The sequence below is a fragment of the Lates calcarifer genome, linkage group LG10, assembly GCF_001640805.2.
Source record: "Lates calcarifer isolate ASB-BC8 linkage group LG10, TLL_Latcal_v3, whole genome shotgun sequence".
Taxonomy (NCBI): domain Eukaryota; kingdom Metazoa; phylum Chordata; class Actinopteri; family Centropomidae; genus Lates; species Lates calcarifer.
The window spans coordinates 771290-790978 of record NC_066842.1 but is presented as its reverse complement, the minus strand read 5'-3'; the positions used below and the strand labels follow the sequence as shown (position 1 = coordinate 790978).

Below are 19689 nucleotides of genomic sequence, written 5' to 3'. Positions count from 1 at the left end.
TCTCTTTTTTTAATAGAAGCAGAATAAATTGGAGGCAGTGAAAAAAGCATCAGCAGCAGGTTTTTATGTTGTTCATCAACTGAATAAACAACAACATCTCAGTGCGCTCCAGCCCTGTGGCCTAGCTTAGCACAAACAGTGGGAGCAGGGGGAAACTGTAGCTGTAACTGCTCTTTCTGTGTGAGTTTCCTCCCTGATAAATCGGAGTGTGGACGCTGATAATAACACTAATAATATCACATTAGTGTATTAATATGATAAAGTAGCTTGTCGGCTGAGGTCAGATGGATTCCCGGGAGGAGCTGCTGTGGGTGGAGGCTGCATGTTAATCTTCTCCGGGATCCTTCGGCTGAATATCAAAGCCTGGTTCATTATGTATGGAGGCAGCGTGACTCTCTCCCAGTGGCCCCGACTCCTCGACGTCTACCTGCCTCTGAATGTGAACGCCTCCTCGGGCAGCCGGCGCTGCGTTCAGGGCCCAGCCTCTCTGATGTGCTTATTATTCATTCTTTGGCTTCCCTCTCTCTCTTGGCCTCAGCTGTAAGCGGCACACAGTCGACTGCTGCTACTGTAAATGTCAGAGAGCCAGAATCCTGCTCCAGATTCACAGCCTGACCTAAAAGATCAGCCGATTAGTTCAGGTCCAGCAGATTCTGGATCCAGTCTAATTATCCCTGGGTCCTTTTCACATCAGGTTTCTTCATTAATTACTGCAGGTGCAGGTTTTTCTCTGTTTGTGGTCTGGACGGTGTCTTCAAAGTTCGTTCTATCTTGACTTTTGGAAAACTGACATATTTCCCTTTTTCCCATATGTTTCTGTTGGAATATTTCCAAAATTCCCTAGAATAACTTCCGCCCCTTTGCAACTCTGAAGGACGGCTGATTTGCAGAAGTAACTCGAGACCAATACTTCTCAAAAAACAGACATTAGCTTGTTAAATAGAAGATTCTGACAGACGAGTGCATGTCGAGTTAATTATAGCGAACAGGATGTGACAGAAACACTCTGCCTTCATCGTCATCTTCAGCTGCAGCTCAGGTACAGATGAAGACGTGCAGAGATCGATACCTGCTCAGTTTAACAAGGTGTTTTAATGTGGACCTTCAGTCAGTCAGTCCCATTAGTGGCTGTGACAGCTGCTCACATATTACTGCCTCCTCCCCTGTTAGAGGACGGGTGGAGTGCACAGTTAGAGGAGGTAGGTAAAAACCTGTGGCGCTCCACCCTCACTGATGTATATGGGGTGGACAAAATAATAGAAACACCACAGACTACAGCCTCCAAAACGACCACAAAATACCACTGTAAGCTCTACACATTATAACATACATGAAGGGAGGGGTCACTGCAGGGTGTACCTAATAAACTGACTCTATTACAGTCTCTCTTTAAAATTTGCCAGTGATGCTTAATCTAATTCAAAATGTGCCAGAGGAGAAATCTGAACGATGGATGAAACCAGCTGTTGAGATGTTAGAGTCAAAAGTTTTTCCAGAGGCAGTTTTGGATCATTTCTTTTTATTACTGCACAAAAATACTGTCAACAGCCATAAATCATTTTCACCACCTTTCTGGTAATAAAATGTTCTATAAACGAGGCTGTGAATGATGTGAACTAACCTCTCCGTACAAACCTTAAGAATATCAACAAGAAGTTTGGTGAATGTACGAGCTGCTGAAGATTTCTGACTCAGTTTCTGAGAAAAACTCATTTTGAGAAAACAGGCTTTAAAGATTTGAACTGTAACTGATATCAACAGAGGGTTACTAAAATAAATGACTGAATGTGTATTTCAGATGTTTTCTTTCCACTAGTCTGAAAGTACATGAAAAACCCAGGAGGAGTCCAAAGTGTTGAACCTCTCATACGTCTCGTTAACGTCCGACCCCTGAACTCATCACTGGCTAATTGATTCTGTAAACAGAGGACAAACCAAAGTAAATGACTGTGTCCATGTCAATCAATAATCTCTTTAATACCAATAACAATCCCAACCAGTGAAAGGCTGAGATGGGTTTTCTTCCTTTCTTCTTTAGCTTGATGTGACCAGTCTCTACACTTTAATCCCACTTAATTCATTCTTCTTTTAAGTTTAGTCTCTAATTGGTTTCTCCTCTCGTCACAGTCAGAGTTAGAGCAGGAACCTGAGTCTGTGTTGACAAAATGATACAAGATGATTTTATTTCCACCTCCACCTGCAGCGAGTCAGAGAAACGCTGATGATGAAACTCTGGGAAATTATTTCCCTCCAAAGTGGATATACAGCATTATGGAGTTAAACTTTTCTGTTGATAGATGAAAAAAAGTCCCATAAATCTGTGGCAGAGTCTGGCAGAGAGACGCAGAGTTCTGGATGCTGAGAGGAAAGTAAAAATGATTCTGAATAAATCAACACAGACTCTAAAAAGTTTGGAGGTAGTTTGCATGAGTTTCTCCTGAGCTGAGTGTTGGCAGACTGTCAGCACCGCAGTGTGGACAAAATAACAGAAACACCTTTTGGAGGAGAACTGAGAACCCGACTCCTCCTGGTATTAACATGTGATGTGTGTTTGGATGAAGAAAAACACGTGTTAACAACAAATAAGTGACAGCCTTGTTTTCTGTTTGGATCATTTCTCCTCTTCAGTCTGCTTGTTCTGGCTGCGGATTTTATTTGTCGACGTTCGACTGAACCAACCTGGCTGAGACGTCTTTAAGAGTGGGAGTTAGACTGAAAAGGTCTATGAACAGCACTGATCCCTCACTAAATGAGCAGGCAGACCTCTGACCTGCTGCATATTTACTGCCCTTAACACTGTTGACTTCCTGACTGTTGACATTTAGCTTTAAGAACATCTCCACTGAGAATTTTCAGTCTTTTCTTATCTCTGATTTCTTGTAAACAAACTGAGTCAGAGCCACTTTCTTCTTTTCTCTAACATCCATGTGGACGTTTGCTTCAGCATCAGTTAATAGGTACACTCACGCTGCTTTTACACCCTGCCTTGTTTGGGCCAAACCAAAATATCAGGTTTGAAATGTACCTCAGACCAAGGCTTGGACTAAAGGACCAAAAGAGGTGGTCTCTGTCTGGATGGAACTGAAGCATGTTGGTTTGCATGAAAACACTTTTTTGGACAGTTCAGACTTTCTGACCAATTACAGAGACAAATATTTAACTGTAACTTGGTCCAACAATGAAATCAATGAAAGTCAATGTGAAAAAACAAATGCATAAAAATGTTGAAGAACTGACAACATGCCAACATCAGACAGGTAAGTGATGACAACAGGACGTGGCTCAGGTGTCAGGTAAAGCTCTTGCAAAAATACAACATGAAACCAAAACAACCAGATCAAATGGAACAGAAACATGAAGCTTGGTTCAGACTTCCTGGTGTGAAAACAGCCGTAAACTGAAATTTCATCTTATTTCAGTGCTTGACCTTTAACCTACTCTTTAATCCTCTGACACTTTGTCTTTCAGCTCCTCAGGTAAAACTTCACCTCCTTTATTGACATGTAAAGAGATTTTAAAATCTACAAACTCAGTCAGACCTTTATTTCAATAAGGTTTTATAACGTCACCTCCTGTTCTGCACTTCACCAATATTTAAACTCAAGCTTCTTTCATTAATTCTGTTTCCACTGACAGTTTAACTCCTCTCAGGTCTGACTGATTTTATTGATTCACTTGGTCTGATTTAACATGCCACTTTATTTTGCATCTTCAACATCAACCAGGAACGGAAGACACAGCAATGCTCAGAGAATAATGAGGCCTGAGGTGTTTGTTGTGTTGCTCGTCACAGTTGTGGATGTGGATGCCCTGAGGCTTTAAAACCAACAGCTTGTTAAAATGTTTCCTGTTTCCTTTGGCTGCAGTTTCCCAGTAAAAACCTGAGATTTGTTGCAGAATAAGCTGCTGGCTGTTTGATGTGACACCTCCGTCTGTTTGGAGGGACGGTGATATAATCTCCATCTGAGTGTGTCTGAACGGTCACTGTGAATCTGCTGCGTCGGTCATTTCTCTGGGTTAAAAATAACCTGAGGTAAAACTGAAACTACTGTCGGCCATTTTCTGGTCCTTATTAGATCAGAGGATCCAAAGAAACCAGAACATTTCAGCTCTTCAGCTGTTCTTAACCTAAACTCAAAGGTTCACTTACGAGTTTATATAGAGCTCTATAGACATTGATTTGCCCAAAGTGAAAAGCAAATAGCTTGTTTAAAGGTAAAGGGGGGGTCACAGCAAAGAAAGTGGGGATGAAGCACTTCCTGTTCCCTCGTCCCAGAGTCAGTGTGTTTCTGGTTAAATGTCTGAAATAAGGTCTGTGGTTTTAACACAAGCTCAAGACATTTTCAGGTTTTATTCTCCGACATAAAATGATGAGATGAGATTTGATTTCCTCTTTTTGCTGAACTTTGGATGAAGGTAACAGATAAACACTGTTCAAGGCCCTACTTTTGAAAACATCCTCGGTTTACTTTTAGTGTCTAAACCCTTTGCACACGACTGTAGATGATACACTGACAGTCTGGCATGAATAAGGTCCAATGATCCAACCTGCACCAAAGCTTGCCTCGCCTTTTGCATAAACACACCAACACAGTCTTCATCAGCACATCAAGTTTAACACCAAAGTGGACTCAAAGTGAATGAATTGAGACTGTTTTGTCAAAGAATGTTCTCCAGGGTCAAGAATAAATCGTCAATTACAACTCTGAAAGACTGTATGAACAAGAAATTTAAAGTTTGAATATCTACAATTCATGGCAATCCTTCTTAGAGTTGTTGAGATATTTCACTAAAAGCAAAATATTTCAGCAAAGTAAGCAGACTTCATCCTCTGGGCTACGTGAATGTCTGTCCATCCAGTAGTTGTTGAGATATTTCAGACTGGACCAAAGTGAATGACTGATCGACCAAAGACTGACAATCACTTCACACAATCTTGAAAATCAGATGTCATGTCCAAAGCAGGGTTACCATTGGCCATGTACAGTGCTCTTCACTTAATCTGTCTCTATCAAAGAAACACAACTCAGATACAACATCCTTAGTATCTGAACAGTAGCAGTAGAAAGAGACTGATAAACTATATTTAGAAGAAATCTCAGTGAATCACTCCACCTGTCCTCCAGATCTCCCCACAGACACGATAATGAGCAAAATCCTCCATCTGGCAGCTTGCTAACAGCAAACTCAACCCAAAAACATTTGTCTGAATGTGCTAAATTTAATTCAGCTCTAATTAGTTTTGTGTCGAGAGGCTGCAGCACAGGCTGGGCTGAGCCTGTGGTGATCAGAAACTAATCAGTCATCAATTAGTCAGTCAGAACAGAGTGTTTCCAAACTTGTTAAGACAGTCCTGCGTATGAAAATGAACAATCTTAACATCAGTCTTCAGCACAAATAGAGACAGAAAATCAGACTGATGTTTAAACTTTACACAGCACTCAGCCTTCAGTTTAGGAGGCATTAAGTGACCATTAGTGGCTAAGCTAACTGTTAGCTCCTGCAGGACTCCAGGTGCCTCATCATCATTTAACTTTAAATAATAATTATTTACTGGAGATGTTCGGTATCCAAAGAATTTGGATGGTTGTGTAAATTTTTATTGCATTTCTCATACAATATCACAACAACAAAAAATAAGGAATGCTTAAAGCAGTGTCTGCTCTAAAGGCCAATGTTAGTAAGCTAACTATGTAAGCTAACTGTACTCTGAAGTTAAACATACTATTTGAAATCATGAATAATAAATGATAAATCTGTGCTAGTATGTTTTTCTGTGGTTAGCATCAACTTATTTTATATTTTTTGCACCATTCTGTAGGCTGCTATCCTGGAGCTAATTAGCTCTACCCTGCTTAATTGTCAACTGTGGTGATGCAGACTTTTAGCCTGGAACCTGCTAGCTTTAGCTTCAGCCTGTTAGCATGCCATCAGGTACGGTCATAGGCAGCAAGTTTAACAGGATTCTCATTTAATTTTCAATCAACTTACAGAGCTAATGTTAAATAGCTAGCTAAAACTGATATCTGCTAGCAACAGTCAGTTTATCTGTCTAATTCTGTCTTAAAGTCAAGGATCAGTAGTTTAAAAGATAACGATGAATTTTTGAGGTAAAGTTTCCACCATTATCAAAGTGCCCTGCTTGAAATAAACATGATCAGTTAATATTCGCCACCACCCAAACCTCCAGCTCACAAAATGACTGGGATTAGTAACTGTAATCCCTCCATCAGGATAAAATAAGATGCAAAGTTTTCACAAGTATACCACCCATACAGAAAAGGAAGAATATAAAAGAGAAATAAATTCTCTGAGAACCAGAAGCTTCATTATCACAAACTGTAGGATTTCAACACGGAGTCATCAGTGTCACACAGAAACATACAACAGACCTGCGTGTGTGTGTAAATGTAGATCGCTGCTGACTGTGTGTGTGTGTTTCCATTTATAAACTCTGCTGGAGGCTTCAACATTACATAAAACATGACAGTACATTATTTATCACTTACCCGCTCCGCCGACTGAGCCGTGCCAAAGAAGATGGGGATGAACGCGAGCCAGATGATGCAGGTCGTGTACATAGTAAATCCAATGGGTTTGGCCTCATTGAAGGTCTCTGGCACGCTACGCGTCTTGATGGCGTAAACAGTGCATGTGACCATCAAGAGGATGCTGTATCCCAGCGAGCAGATGAGCGACAGGTCAGAGATGTCACACTTCAGCACGCCACGTGCGTTCTCGGGATCCTGTGTGCGCTGCTCTCCATAATCCACGAAGGTGTGCGGTGGGTCGGCGGCGAACCACACCAGGACGCCCAGCAGCTGGACTGAGATGAGCGAGAAGGTGATAACCAGCTGGGAGGCAGGTGAGATGAAGCGTGGCGCCGTCACAGCCTTCTTGCCCTGCTCGAAGATGCGGTGGATGCGGTTGGTTTTGGTGAGCAGCGCGGCGTAGCTAAAGCACATGCCGAGGCCCAGGAAGATGCGGCGGAAGGAGCAGACGACGATGTCGGGCGCAGCGATCATGGGGAAGGTGATAATGTAGCATAGGAAGATACCTGTCAGGAGCACGTAGCTCATCTCCCGCCCAGAGGCCCGCACGATGGGGGTGTCGTTGTAGCGGACGAAGGTGACGATGACAAAGGTGGTGGCGATGATGCCCAGGACGGAGATGAAGACGGGCACCAGCGCCCAGGGCGAGTGCCACTCCAGCTTGATGATAGGGATGGGCTGGCAGCCGGTGCGGTTCCGGTCGGGTCTCTTCTCGTAGGGGCAGAGCTCGCAGGTGAACTCGCTGGCCTGGAAGTGGTAACCCTCGCAGCGCTCGCAGTGCCAGCAGCACGGGACGCCCTTCACCACCTTCTTCCTCTCGCCGGTCCGGCAGGGCAGGCTGCAGACCGAGGCCGGCAGGGACGAGTCGCCGGTGGTCCACTGCAGGGTGTCCATCTGAGGGGACAGAGGAGGAAGGTTAACGTTCATTTTCGAACTAAACCAACATCCTGATGATCATATTCAGATCTCAGGTTACCATAGCAACAGCACTGATGCTTCAGGCTCTGTTAACTTCCAGCTGAAACTAATCTGCCCATGAGACCGAAGTCAAACCTCCCGTAAAACATGGAGGAGGCTGGTTTTTGTTTGTTTGGTCAGTGGACAGGATGAACTCCCAGGTGGAGTGGAGACAACAATGGACGCCCACTCAGAAACAAATAGAAACTTTTTCCACTTCTCTAAGTCTTGAGAAAAGCAATGGTAGAATCACAGAGTTGATGAATGAACTGCACTGTGGCTCTGGTCCTCTCCACCAGTTTAAAAAATATCTGTTGTATATCATTTATTTCCACTCCTGCTCTTCTCAAGAGCGAGAAAAATTGTGGTTTATTGGCAAGATAAAAAAATGTAAATGAATTCCTGCTGGTGTGTTTCTGTTTGGTGCAGAGTAAATCACTGCTGCAGAGCTTCAGATAGAACTACACATGAAGAAATTATTTTTATTCTTTGTGGAACATTATTCAGTCAGGGTGCACTGGATACCTTTTCCCAAACTTTCTGAAAAGGTGAAATTGTTTTGTCTAACTGTTGTTTCTAAGAGAAACAACAGTTAGACAAAACAATTTCACAATTTCACAATAGACGTCCCCGACAACCTCTGTAGTCTCATTTAGACACTCGTTAGCAACCGCCTTTTTTAAGACACGTAAAAGCTTCAAACATCAGGAGTGGGGGATTTACTGACCCATTTTATGTCGGAGAATAAAACCTGAAAATGTCTTGAGCTTGTGTTAAAACCACAGACCTTATTTCAGACATTTAACCAGAAACACACTGACTCTGGGACGAGGGAACAGGAAGTGCTAACATGCTAACATGCTAACTGACTTCCTGGTTTTAGGACTTATTCATCTCTGCATTGAGAAGAGAAACTATGGTGGCTGATGCTGTTTGGAGACAGATTAGAGCGGTACCTGAAACATCAGGTACACTGTTTTTATTAATAGAACCTGTGCTAATATTTAACTGGTAGCATAAACAGTTAATGGTTTGCGTTAAGCTAATGTTAGCTCATGTTAGCTCCTATATTCCCCATGATTTTTCCTCCTTTCACACCAGTGTGGATGCACCTGTCTGATCAGAGCCAAATGTTGATGAAATGTCCCCAACAAGCAAGTAAATGGACCTTTTGTCAAAGCGCTGTGTTAAGTTTTATAACCTGCTCCTTTAGGTTTATTAAGTCAATGAATTATCTTTATCTATCATTGAGGTTAGCAGTCCTCACGTTTAGATGCAGCTGATTGGTCCAGTGTCCGATGACCTTGTACTCTGCTGTCGACCTGTTGTTGATCTGATACTGGAAGATGTCGTAGCGTCCAGGAGCATCGCCGTTCTCGTTGAAGATGACCGGAGTCCCTGCACTTCCTGTAAAAACAGAGTAAAGAATAGACTGAGTTCAGAGAGGGAACCTGGATGTACAGAGTCACAGTCAGAAATCCAGTCCTGGACTTTTCCTCTGGGACCTTGGAAACACTAGAGGGAGAAAGTCCAGTGGTGGTTATTCATTCTTACCTGGATGGGAAGTTAATTATTCATATTTTCCCTCTAATGTTTGCAAACAAACAGCCTCCAGGACCTTCACCTGCTGCACTCAGTCTGTCTGTTATTTATTTAAAAGCAGGATTCTGCTATTTTCCTCTGTGGTTTCTGTTGATGTGACGCAGGTTTTTCCTCTGAGTCTGACTCATCTTATCGCAGCTTCCCCACCAGGTGCTGAGCAAATCCCTCCTGCTGAGTTAAAATCACACGTCTGTCTGACACCGATCGGCCTAAAAAACATCTTAAAGCATCAGGCGAAAACATTTTCAACTGGTGAATTCAGACAGAATCAAAATGTTCCCGTTTCTCCTGAGCCATGAGACCAGAAGCTGCCACAAAGACTGAGTAAAATGATCATATTTACAGGTTTAATAACTTAATAATCTGCTTCCTCATTCAGACCAGGAAAGAAAGAACACTCGGAGGCTCGGCTAATCCTCCTAAACTTGATGTTTTGTTTGCACGTTCAGTCTCTGCTCTCCTGTATTCACTGTATCGTAGTATGATCGTACAGTAGAGCCGTGTTCCTCGCCACAGGGCAAATTTAACATCGGGGACGGCTGTCTTGAACTTTGAAGTTGATTAGTTCAGAGCTGACGCCGAGAGGAAGAGCAGCAGATTGGCGCTAAAGAGCAGAACAACAACACAGAAATGAAAACAGATGTATAATGAAGTGAGTGGGCGCCGGTTTGATTCTGTCCTGCCCCGATTTCTTTCTTCGACATGAATAAAAGCATCACAAATCACATCAGCGTGGAGATGAATCACTGCAGTTCGCCTCTGGATGCCCCCCCCAACCACCACCACCACCTCGTCCTCTCCATCCCCCACTTCACTTCACTTGAGAGAATCTGTGTTGACACAGAATTAATGTCTTTGTTCCACATTATTTCTAAACATGGTAATCATGACGATTCTGTGGCGACACACGCTGCTGCTTTGTCATTAAACACAATCAGACGACCCACCAACAATCAGTAGAATAAAACACAGACGTTACAGTAGAGTCTCTGACCACACCGCCGTTTAGATATACACAGTTTATGTAAATAAAATGAATGCAGTTCCTAAGAGACATGGTTGTATATAAACTTTATTTAAACCAACCTGTGCTGTGTGAGTCACATTTGGTCCTTGAACTAATGTAAATATTTGCAGCAGAGACCTTAAAAGCTGAAATGTACAAGTTGAAAAAACTTTGATTATAGGTACAAAACTACAAATGTTAGAATATTCTGTAATCTATAGAGTTTTGGGACACAGCCGACTACTTTCTCTGTCTTTCAAGTCACCATCACTTTTTCTACTGTTCCAACTCTGATCTTAAACCAGATGAAGGATTTTAGTCGTCAGACGTCTGGATCTTCAGGAATCAGAGAAACAAGCTGAACAAACAGCTGCTCTCCACCTCATTTCACACACAGAGAAACATCAGTTTTTAACCTGAAACCGTTTCATTTAGTGTTGTAGCTGTTTGTTTGGAGAGGAGGAGACCTCTGAGGAGGATCCAGCTCCTGAACCATCGACACTGAAGGAACCTGAACCTACAGATGAGATGCACTGAGTTGTAAGAGTTGTTTACAATGCAAAAAATCCCATAAATTCACGACTGTATTCAATAACACAGTGCTGGGGTTTGAATGAACGACAGAGACACAGGAAACAAAACAGAACAAAACAGAAACGGTGGTGACTGAAAATCCTGTTGTGTTTTTAAAACAGTCACTGCTGTTTGGTCCTGATCCTGAGAATCGGGCGGTCCGAGCTCATCCATTCATCTGTGTGATAATGTCTCTGAACATACATGTTCATGTTCGCTCTGCTCTTTTCTCTGTCTTACACTTATCCATGGTTAAAAAGTGCTATTAATGAAACAAAACAGCTGTACATGGATGAAATCCCAATCTCTACCTCATCCCATCTTCATTCACCAATACGTCATTATGTGTTTGAAAGACACATCATTTAGAATAAAAAAAGTTTCAACACAAAACTGCTCCAAAAACTGTCTACGTCTAAACAAACTAGATGTCAACTCGTCAGCTTTAAGGGTCTGGTGGTGTAGAGGTTGTGGCGTCGACCTCTGATCCATATCCCCAGAGTGTTGGACTGCTCCTTTAACAGCAGCTCGCTCTCTCTGGTTGTCTCTATAAAGCTGCATATTTGAAGTGAAGCCACAGTGGGAGATGAGCTTTTCACATATTCATCACTTCACTCACCTACAGTATCTCCCCCCTCCTCCCCCCTCCTCCCTCCTCCTCCCCCACCACTGATCTGACTGTAAAGGGTTTCTCCTCCTGCAGCTCCACAGGGTCAGGGCTGCATCTCCCTCCAAAATGGCAACAACGAGCTTTTATCGCCTCTTAGTAAGCATCTGCTGTCCAAATGAATCAGGAGGGAACCTCGCTGATGTCCTGCCCCCTTCTCCTCCCTCCCTCCCCTCGCTCTGCTGATGGTGTTCAAACAGGACGTTACTAGAAAGGCCTCACGCAGATGGCTTTAGCACAGTGAGCGCTAACATTAGCACAAGCGTCTCGATTAGCCTCCTCTAAAAATAAGCACACGAGCAGAGGAGCACACGGCTGAGTTGGCGATTAGCCCCCTGGCCGCGGCCTCGGAGAGAGGGTCGCTTCCTCCTGGATTCACCGCATTTCATACATGGAATTATGGGTAACCCCGCTGCCCCACGCTCAGAGAAGTGAAGCATGAAATACAGGGAAGCAGCTCAAGTTTGATTTATGTCAACGTTTGATGTATGTGAAGATTCAACTGAGCATGCTGTTCACAGATTCACACAGGAAAGCCCAAACACAGCGTGACACGAGTGTGTGTCTGTGTGTGTTTGCCTTAAAATGCTAAATCAGGCACAAATCACACATGAGCCACATGCTGCTGAGCCAGGACTCATCGCTGATGCTCGTGGATCTTCTCTGAGGAGATGTTCTCTGAGGCTGAAGATCAGCTCATTAAAATCACATTGAGATCAGCTCCGAGTCGGACAGACGTCAAAGTAAAACCAGATGTAGTTCGGTTCTCTGAGGAGGAACCAGGGAACTGATAAAATATGGAACTGATAATGGACGACCTGTGTTTCACAGTGGTGAAAAGTAACTGTACACAAAGTAGTGAAGTACAAATTTGAAGTATTTGACTCTCAGTATACTGAAATGTTTAAGTCTGAAGCGGGAAAAGTTTCAATGCAATGTGTAGTATTTCAAACGCTCTATACTGCAGGTTTAACTGTGGATAAAGGTCTCTCATTATCCTCTGTTTCCTGCGGCTGAGATATTTGTTAATGCAGGTACATGTAAGATTAATCTAATCTATGAGTTATATAGTTTTCTTCCCTCCTGTTTGTGTCGTCCTGTCAGAGCTGAACTCTCTCTCTCTCTGGTCGAATCAAGGCCGTCCATTGACTTCACAGAAGCCGTGATAAAACCTGTTCTCCCTCTCTCACCTCTCAGCGCCGGCATTTATCACCAAGGCCGACTTCTTTTCACCAGTCAGTGGAAAATAAAAAACACAGGTTCCAGTTTCTTCACTCCTGCTGAAGGCTGAAGCTGAATGTGACTTTTCTTTTCTTTTTCAAGGTGAATGTGTTTGTTAATCTTCACAGGGACCGATTAAAATACGCAGCACAATCACAGAATATAATCCCAACTCCCCTATTAATCTCCTAATGAAGTTAAACTCAGTGAATAATTCAGAACAAATGACTGCAGGAGAAATAAATAATGAAAATGAACGGTAATAATCCCCAGTCAAAGGAAACCAACAGTCTGCTGGGATCTAACCAGAACTAACTTTTTAAATTGCTCTTTACTTTCTGTTAGAACAGTTTTCCACTGTTCTAAAACCAGATCCTGGATCAGATTGGGATCTGTTTTGTTCTGGATCATCCCACAGATGTTGGATAAGGTTGGGATCTATCCTTTAAAAACATCCATCACCTGCCAACCTATAGTCCTTCACTCGCTCCAAACTCAGAGAAACATCTCAGTGTATATAAGCTATGAGATTTAATATTCCTGAGCTGTGACTGAGGTGAAGAGTTGTGATTATTAAAGTCGTGTGAAAGCAGACGGACCATCAGGCTGCAGCAGCTCTCACCAAGCACAGAATAATGAATCTGGAAACTGCAGGAGATAAAACTCCACGGCCATATTTGGCATTTAATTATGAGCGGAGGATTTCCCCCGACGACGGCGTCAGCGTTAACTCTTCCTGCTGACAAAGGCCTCCACCCACCGGGAGGTCAACTCCGACCTTCACAAGGTGGAGGAGGAGGAGGAGATGAAGGAAGGAAGGAAGGGTTAATGAGGGAGGGATGAGTCGTCCTGTTGGGTGTTGATGAGATGGATGGAAAACAGCTGCAGTGACAGAACCTGAATCATCTCATCTTCTGTCACATCATCCTCCTCTTTTCTTCCTCACACTTCATCATCTCACTGTTCATATAAGAGAAACTTCAAGACTCCAGCCAATCACTTCCTTGTTCCTGGTGACTTAAAATGCTGGTGATCTCTGGTTTGTAATCTCAGCTTGAAGAAGCAGAGGTGCATGAACACATGGTGAAATTTCAGGAGGAAATATTTGTCAAATCTCCATCTCCACAGACTTACAGCTGGAAAAAGATTCAAAAAGATTTAGATGAAACAAATTATGGAATGATTTTTTCCATTTGGGAAAGAACTGCTCCTCAATGAAATGAAAGATGCTAAAAGATCATTTAACTGCTGTTCTGATGTCACTGCAGATCAACATTAAAAAACACATCATGATCCAAAAATAAATAAATAGAATAAGATTATAAGATTAAACCCGTCATTTTTTATGCCTGTGTTTTTTTTGCATCAGTGAAACTTGTTTCAGTGCCAGTACAACTGTTTCCAATGCAGATATTCAATGCAGTGTTTTTTCTTTTTCAATTCAGGTTTTGTTCTCAGTGTCAAAAACTGTTCAAGCTCCACAATCCAACAGCATCTGTGATGTGAAAACATTCATTTCACTCAGTCGAGGAATTAAACAAATAAAACGTTCGTGTCCTGGTCGGACGAAGCAGCATCACAGTCTGGTTTAATGAGATTCAAAACTTCAAATGGGAGAACTGAGAACAACACTGACCAAACAAAAGAAATGTTATTGAGTTGAAAAACACTGATAAGGACGGTGACGGTCTCCCAGCAGCAGCTCTTACCGTTGAAGTTGACGGCCCGGATGTGGGCCAGCAGCTCTTTGCCGTCGATGTTGGCCATGCGTGGACACAGCCCTGGGTATCCAGCGCAGAGCTCACGGTGCATGTGGTGCAGAGCATGGGCCATGGCGTAGACGGCGTCCATCACGAACTGCACCTTCCCCTCCTGCTCGTAGATGGAGTCCCGGCCGACTTTCTCCAACCCTGGAACAGAGACATGTTTTACTGTAGGTCGGTTCTTTCCTGATGAACAAACTGATGAGCTGCAGAACTCGACTTTGGTTTCATCTGTCCATCAAACATTATCTCAGAAAGTCTGTGGCTTATCTACGAAAATGTTTGCAGACATCAGCTTTGCCTTTTTACGGTGTCCTCTTGGTTCAGTGTGCAGCTTATGAAACCACCGCGACAGATGCTATTATCTGTTATATCTATTATTCTGAGATGTGCATTCACAGTTACAAAATCTGACTTTTATTTTGTTTGTTTGTTTTGTTTGCCTGAGCTTCCATACAGAGAGCTTCAGATATCTGTGTTGAGATTAAAGTGATCGACAGACTCATTAATGGAAAACTGAAACACGAAACACTCAGAAACCTTCATGTGTTTCCTTTTCCTTCTGAGCTTTCTGGAGTTTGTCCTTGCCGCCAGGCAGAGAGCCTCACAAAGGATTATGGGAATTTGAAATGAGACACATTTCCTATAACTGATCCATTAGCATAAAAAAAGTACATTTGGCTCCGTCTCATTAGCTGTGGTTAAATAACAGAGCGGAGAGGATATCGTCATCCTTTATTTGAAAACTCTGTTAAGTCCTTCCAAAGATTTTCACTGAATAATTACCGTTATTAGAGCCGCGCTGCGATCACGCCGCCGGCCGAAAAGCAAAGGGAGAGGAGGAAGAGAGGAGGAAACTAACTGCTGGAATGGACCCTCCATCAACAACAAGACTCCTGAATTAATAGGAGCTTAGAAATGAAATCCAATTTAATTTTAATAGTGGGCGGGTGGCGGGGCTTCTGTCCGGGAGGAGACATTTGCTCCGACAGTAAAGACTGATTACACCCCGGCAGTAATGAATGAGCCTCGAACAGCCGAGGACGTCAAACAGCCGAGGCAGGGAGGAGATGTACGACCGAGCTGCAGATGATGAGTGTCTCCTCAATATTTAAAGAATACATATGTTTGATCCAGGGAATTCAAATGGTGCCTGAAAGCAGCGTTTTGAATTTACAAGGAGCACAGAGTCGTTGTCATTGACGAAGAGGAAGCTTCTCTGTGCTGGATGAGGGTTAAGAAGTGGAGGAAACCAACAGCAGCTGGTGAAGATAATGGAGCATTTAGCAGCTGAAGAGCCAGAGCCAGAGAGGAGGAGGAGGAGGATCAGGTGGACACAAACACATCAATAACATCAATAACACAGATTTCCAGCTCCGTCATTTTCTTCTGAGGGTGGTGCTAGAACAGAAGTCACAGGGTCTTTATAATCAACATCAAACATCTTGTTTCATATCGTTTATTTCACAGTAATGTAAAATTAGAGTTTACGTGTTGATGTGGATGAGTGCACTGTTCTTATTCAATCCTGCACCGATTCCAAAGACTTTTGTCCCTGTCAATCATTTACACCCATTTTACCTCTGTATCATGGACGATATATTTCATTATCGGCATATGAGATTTCTGTTGTGTTGCACAGCCCTAATCAGAGGCGTTCATCCTCTGAGGACCATGAATATTCAATATCATTTTTATCGGGTCTGCAGCTGTTCAGATGTTTCACATTCTGTCAGGACGATAAAGAAAACAACATTCTCTTTTCAGAAAGCGCTGCTTCATTTGCACAAAATCCCAGTGATTTAACAGCCTCTCGCTCTAAAGATGTTATTAACTGAAACAAAGACCTCATGAATTTTCCAACCAGCAACTTCATGAATGGAAATGAGTTTAGAGACGAAACGAGCGGCGTGTTTGGCCAGGTGCCGACCGGCCACAACGCCACTCTGTTTGCTAACGAGCCTTGATGCCTGATGATGATGATGGGATTCGAACACTGACTGAGGTGAGGCAGCTCGCCCCACACACAGCTTCATCACAGCTGCTGGCATTTCAATTACACATCACTTGCGGGGCAAATTTAATTTCTTCTCGACAGGACGGACGTGTTTCTGTTTCTCCCTCTCGCTGGCATCCTTCTGTTTCAATTAGATTTGGAAATTAGATAAACAGCAAACTAATTACAGAGGTTAGTGGTGATGGGATGAGTTCGGGGAAACCTCCCTCACTGTGGTGTCTCAAACGCCTGAATATATTTACATTAATAGAGTCTTTTTATTGGCTCTGTTGTTTATCTGCGACATCAGTCTGTGTCAGATTCATCAGCAGAGGATTAATAATGATGTTTCCTCTGGTTCTGACGGAGAGTCATAAAAACATGACAGACACGTCTCAGAGCCGCTCAAACATTCATGAATTCATCCTGCATCTATGGAGGAACTGGTGACTGCTCTTTATGATCAAACATTATTCATTTTCTGCCCATCTTTATCTTTGCATAAGAAGAGAACAAACTTTATGTTACATAGGAAAAAATAAAACGAAAGCACATAAGAAGAAAAGTGACATGAATCAGTCACTCAAATGTCAACCAGCACCGCAGGTGTTTTAGTTTTATTACTCAGACTGTTCATTATTCAGACGCCAGCATCTGATTTTCATTTAGATTCTTTGTTATTTAAAAAAAACACAACTTCGAGTTGAATGACAGAAAGTTGTCACAGGCAAGTTTCAAGTCTTTGAAAGTCTTTTGAAGCAATGAAGAACCAATTTAAGTTGAGACCAACGCATCAAGACAGAAAAGTCCAGACTCAAGCTCCACATCAAGACCAACAAGTCTAGAATGAAGACCCACTTCAAGTTCCAGGTCAAAATCAACAAGTCAAGAGTCCAAAAAATAAATAAGCAAATAAGACCCAAAGCAAACTGAAAGTCAAGACCAACAAGCACCACGTGAAGTCCCAGGTCAGACCGGCGGGTCTCAAGTCAAGATCAAGAAGTCCTAACACAAGTCTTTTTAAGACAAACAAATCACGACAGCCAAGTCTTTAGTGCAGAGGTAAGACAGGTAAGTCCAAAGACAAGCACTAAGTCAAGACTAACTAAGTGCAAAGTCAAGACAGGTGAATCCCAATCCCAACCCAGAGTCTGAGTCAAGACAAACAAGTCCAAAGACAGTGTAGTCCTTCAGTCTAGTTTCCTGTCAGACTGAAGTGACAAAACATAAAAACCCACAATTCTTTGCTTTACAGCTCCACATCTGAGCCCGACACATTAATGACATCAGTGGGAAGGAAAATGAAAGCTGCTCACTGTCGTTTTCTCCTCCTCAGAGGGGAAAAAAACATTTTGAGTGCTGCTCAACATTTAACAGCTGCTCGAACTCGGATACAGAGGCAGCTTTTCCCCTTCAGAGATCTTTGCTGCTTTCAAATGGATGAAAAAAAAGACGCCTGGCCTCTCTCGACATCACTTCTTCATCTCCTGATGTTCCTAACCAAACAAACTGCAGCACAAAAGGATGTTCAAATGCAAATCTAGTTGTTCCTCTGTTCTCAGCTTTCCTTGGATATTGTAAAAAGGTGAGAAAACAATGAGGCTCTTAAGTCAGCAAACACATTGTTCAACAGCAGAAATAAATATTCATGTTCTCTGGTGAAACTGTGTTTGTGGAGTCTCCTAGGTGGAGGAGTGAAAAACAAGGTTTCCCCTGAATAAAAGCTCCTCATCCTCCACAACCCTTCACATTCAGTTCCTGAGCTGAGGGAAAACATCTCCATGAAACACCCATTATAACACCTGACGGTCGTGATCCTAGGAGTCGTGTCTGGATCTTTAAACATACTGATTTTTTTTACAATATACAATTTTGTTGTGTTGGAGCTCAGCCAAGAAACAACTTGTCCCCACTTCCTAACTTTAATATCTTGTTTATTTCACATGATTTTATTACTATTTCTAGCAGCTCTACTTCTGTGAAAAGCACACCAGGGGCACAGGTAAGGGTCGGTAAAGTCTAATCTATAATCTATCATTTTGGAACAGATTGTTCAATTTCTGGGGTTTTAAAGCGTGAAGTGAACTCTGATGGCTTGAAATTGATGCTGGTGCCATTCATTTTTGCTCAGGCTTTTCCTGCCAACATGGCGGTGTAAACAAACCGAGTCATGTGGCGCCTGGAGCTGCTATAGGAACTGATTCTATTAAATTACTGAGAAAAGGAAAAAAATATCACACTTCTCTAGAGATACATATTCTCAGACTCAGGTTGACTTTGTGAAGATCATCATTATCGCCGACACAAATAAATGTAAGTAAACTCATTTTAAAATCCTGAAAAAAGAAGCTCCTTACACCTCCAGAACCTGGATCATAGTAACAGGAAGTGCAAATATAAACAAATATAAACTAAAAAACAAAGCTAACTCACTGAATTCATGGGAATTTATTCATCCTGCACTATTAATATTAATGTCCCATCACCACAGCACTGACACAGTCTTTTATCTGTTCACAGATATTTACCCTGAGACTTAAAATATCAAACCGTTTTAAATTTATCCTACAACATATTCAGTATCTCTCAGTGGCCAAATGAAAGTCTGTAAATGTAAAAAGAGGAAACAACAACAAAGACGTCTCCATTATCCAAACAGGCCTGGTGGCAGCTGCTGCACACACCATTTATCAATCAATGAACGCTGACAGGATCCATCGAGCGGGTGCGGATCAGGGACGAGGTTCATCTCACTCAGGGGGGGGGGGGAGGGGTCACTGATGCTGAATCTGATTCCAGATGGACGCGGTGTCTACAGTTTGTTCACCTGTGAAGCTGCTCATCAACCAGAACTAAAGACTGTATCACACAAACACAGGTCTCAAAATTAATGGCAATTTATAATCAACAAATATGTCAAATTACAAGTCTCTAAGTGCTACAGTTATCTTCCAAACCTCCTCCTGTTTTTATTACTACTTCAGCCTGACGTGTAAATCAAAGGCCATTTAAAACATATTCATTCACATGTAGATTAGTTTATTATGTGGATAACTGATTATAGGCTGTAATATACTGAGGTATTCTTAAAGGATTATCTGCAGTTTTAAGGTTTTATTTAAAGGATTAAAAACATTACAGCCACTTTTTCACTTGTAATTAATTCAGATGACTTTCACGCGTCTGTTTTCAGATGTTTTTTCCCAATAACCTCCTCAAACTGTAAATTAAAATTATTAATTATCTCTTTAGACTTTGCTTATGCTTTAAAAATGGTTTAACCCTGATAAAGCACTTGAAAGGAGCAGTACATTCACTTTATCACTTATTTAACTCAATATATGACAGTGACT

General features: G+C 42.3%; 1 protein-coding gene across 1 annotated transcript in view; it reads right to left on the bottom strand.

The window, feature by feature from the left end:
• grm8b (glutamate receptor, metabotropic 8b) overlaps positions 1–19689 on the bottom strand; it is an 84947-nt gene that overhangs the window by 9312 nt on the left and 55946 nt on the right. Inside the window, exons 7-9 of the mRNA XM_051073093.1 lie at positions 14287–14487; positions 8776–8915; positions 6510–7445 (exon numbers count right to left, since the gene is read on the bottom strand). Of these exons, the coding sequence (XP_050929050.1) occupies positions 6510–7445; positions 8776–8915; positions 14287–14487 (1277 nt within the window). The remainder of the gene's footprint in view (positions 1–6509; positions 7446–8775; positions 8916–14286; positions 14488–19689) is intronic.